The sequence below is a fragment of the Austrofundulus limnaeus genome, unplaced genomic scaffold, assembly GCF_001266775.1.
Source record: "Austrofundulus limnaeus strain Quisiro unplaced genomic scaffold, Austrofundulus_limnaeus-1.0 Scaffold379, whole genome shotgun sequence".
Classification (NCBI taxonomy): Eukaryota; Metazoa; Chordata; class Actinopteri; order Cyprinodontiformes; family Rivulidae; genus Austrofundulus; species Austrofundulus limnaeus.
Genome location: NW_013952781.1, coordinates 567691 through 569403, shown reverse-complemented (window position 1 = coordinate 569403; position 1713 = coordinate 567691). Strand labels below are relative to the sequence as shown.

At 42.4% G+C, this 1713-nt stretch overlaps 1 protein-coding gene across 1 annotated transcript in view; it reads left to right on the top strand.

Annotated features, from left to right (window-relative positions):
* tenm3 (teneurin transmembrane protein 3) overlaps positions 1-1713 on the top strand; it is a gene marked incomplete at its 5' end in the record, with an annotated part of 142446 nt that overhangs the window by 9154 nt on the left and 131579 nt on the right. The window contains 1 exon segment of the mRNA XM_014023597.1: positions 1380-1493. Within this exon segment, the coding sequence (XP_013879051.1) occupies positions 1380-1493 (114 nt within the window).

The following is a 1713-nucleotide window of genomic DNA, read 5'->3' as shown; positions in this document are numbered from 1 at the left end:
GGGTTCACCACTTTGGAAATAGGAAAGGGTCCCACGAAGCAAGGTGCCAATTTCCGGCACTCAACCCTCAGAGGAAGGTCTTTGGTAGACAACCATACACGGTCTCCAACCTGATACAGGGGTGCAGGAATCCTTCTGCGGTTGGCTGTCTTAGTAGCGATAATGGAGGACTTGAGGAGCTCTTTCCTGGCTGCTCTCCAAACTCTTTGGCAGCGGAGGGTGGCCCGATGAGCAGATGGCACCTGGGCAGCACGCTCATGAGTGGTGAACACCGGTGGTTGATGTCCAAATATGACGTAAAAAGGGGATAGACCAGTGGCACTTGATGGTAAGACGTTGATGGAATGTTCTACCAGGGAGAGGTTCTCAGCCCWTTTAGTGGGGTTGTCCTCACACGGGATACATAGGCGGGTCTCCAACTCCTGATTGGCCCTTTCAGTCTGGCCATCRYTCTGAGGGTGAAATCCTGAAGACAGACTGAGGGTTATTCTCAACATAGAACAAAACTCTTTCCAAAACTTTGAGKCATYCAGAGGYACARAGGTGAGTTGCATGAGCTGATTACCTGAGGATCTGTGAAGGGAGGGGGAGCAGGGCTGTGACAAGGCTGAGGAAAAGAGCTGCTAAAAACACATGACATGAGATAAAAACAAAATTAAATCTATAACATAGGTAACTAATATTAAACTTATAAAGCCAATTACAGCTGGCATCCACAAAAAGTGCCAAAAAATGTCAAAATTGGAGCTTTTTTTGAAAATCTGGTCACGCACTTTCCCCAACTGTTCTGTCAGTATTTCCTAAACTGGCACCAAARTGCACCAAAAATATCTTCAGACACTGTAATAATTCAAAAACATAAGATAAGATGTTCAATGTCATCTTTTTTTCGTTCTAGAAGGAAACAAATGACACCAACCCTGTAAATTATAAAATAAGAAGAATAAAAGAAGAAGATGCAGGGCAGTGTGCCTTGAGGACCAGGGTTGGGAAACACTGGTGTGACGTTCAGTAAGAACCTGTTTTCTAAAAGAAAAAATCTGTCTGAATGCTTAATCTCAGGTTATAATCCATGCAAAGCTAAAATGTTGAGTTGTTTCTGGAACTTTCTGATTGAGAACACATAATCCTGAAGAMGTCAGACATACTGTAATCTGTCACACTTGGTGGAACACTAACTGGAACATGAACGTGAACATGCAGGAGGAGGAAACCGCTCAATATTTACTTTTAATATCTCCTTCAACATGTTTTGTTTTCCTTGTTGCTCTTTTTGTTGTTAATTGAGAGTTGTTTTTTCCTGATCCTCACAGTGTATTTTCCTTCTACAGCTGATTGAATTAACTCCATGTCTCTGACTGGTTGTGTGTTTTGTCCAGCGATGCACCTGTTTGGTTTGAACTGGCAGCTTCAGGACACTGAGGGATATGGAGCGTTTGAAAATGGAGGAAGAGAAACAACTCCCAACAACTTCGTAGTCTCTACAGACAACGGTGAGTCTTAGTTTGCTTCAGTGACTGAGTTTCCATGCATCTAAACAACATGTATCTTTGTTTAAGCAAACTGGCAAATTATGCTAAAACTTTAAAAATGTCTCCTCCAAATTAGATCATATCAATCTAACTCAGGGCTTCTTAACCTTTTTGACATCGGGGCCCAATTTATTGAACATAAAGTGACACGAGGCCCAGTCAGACATTACCAATGTATGGA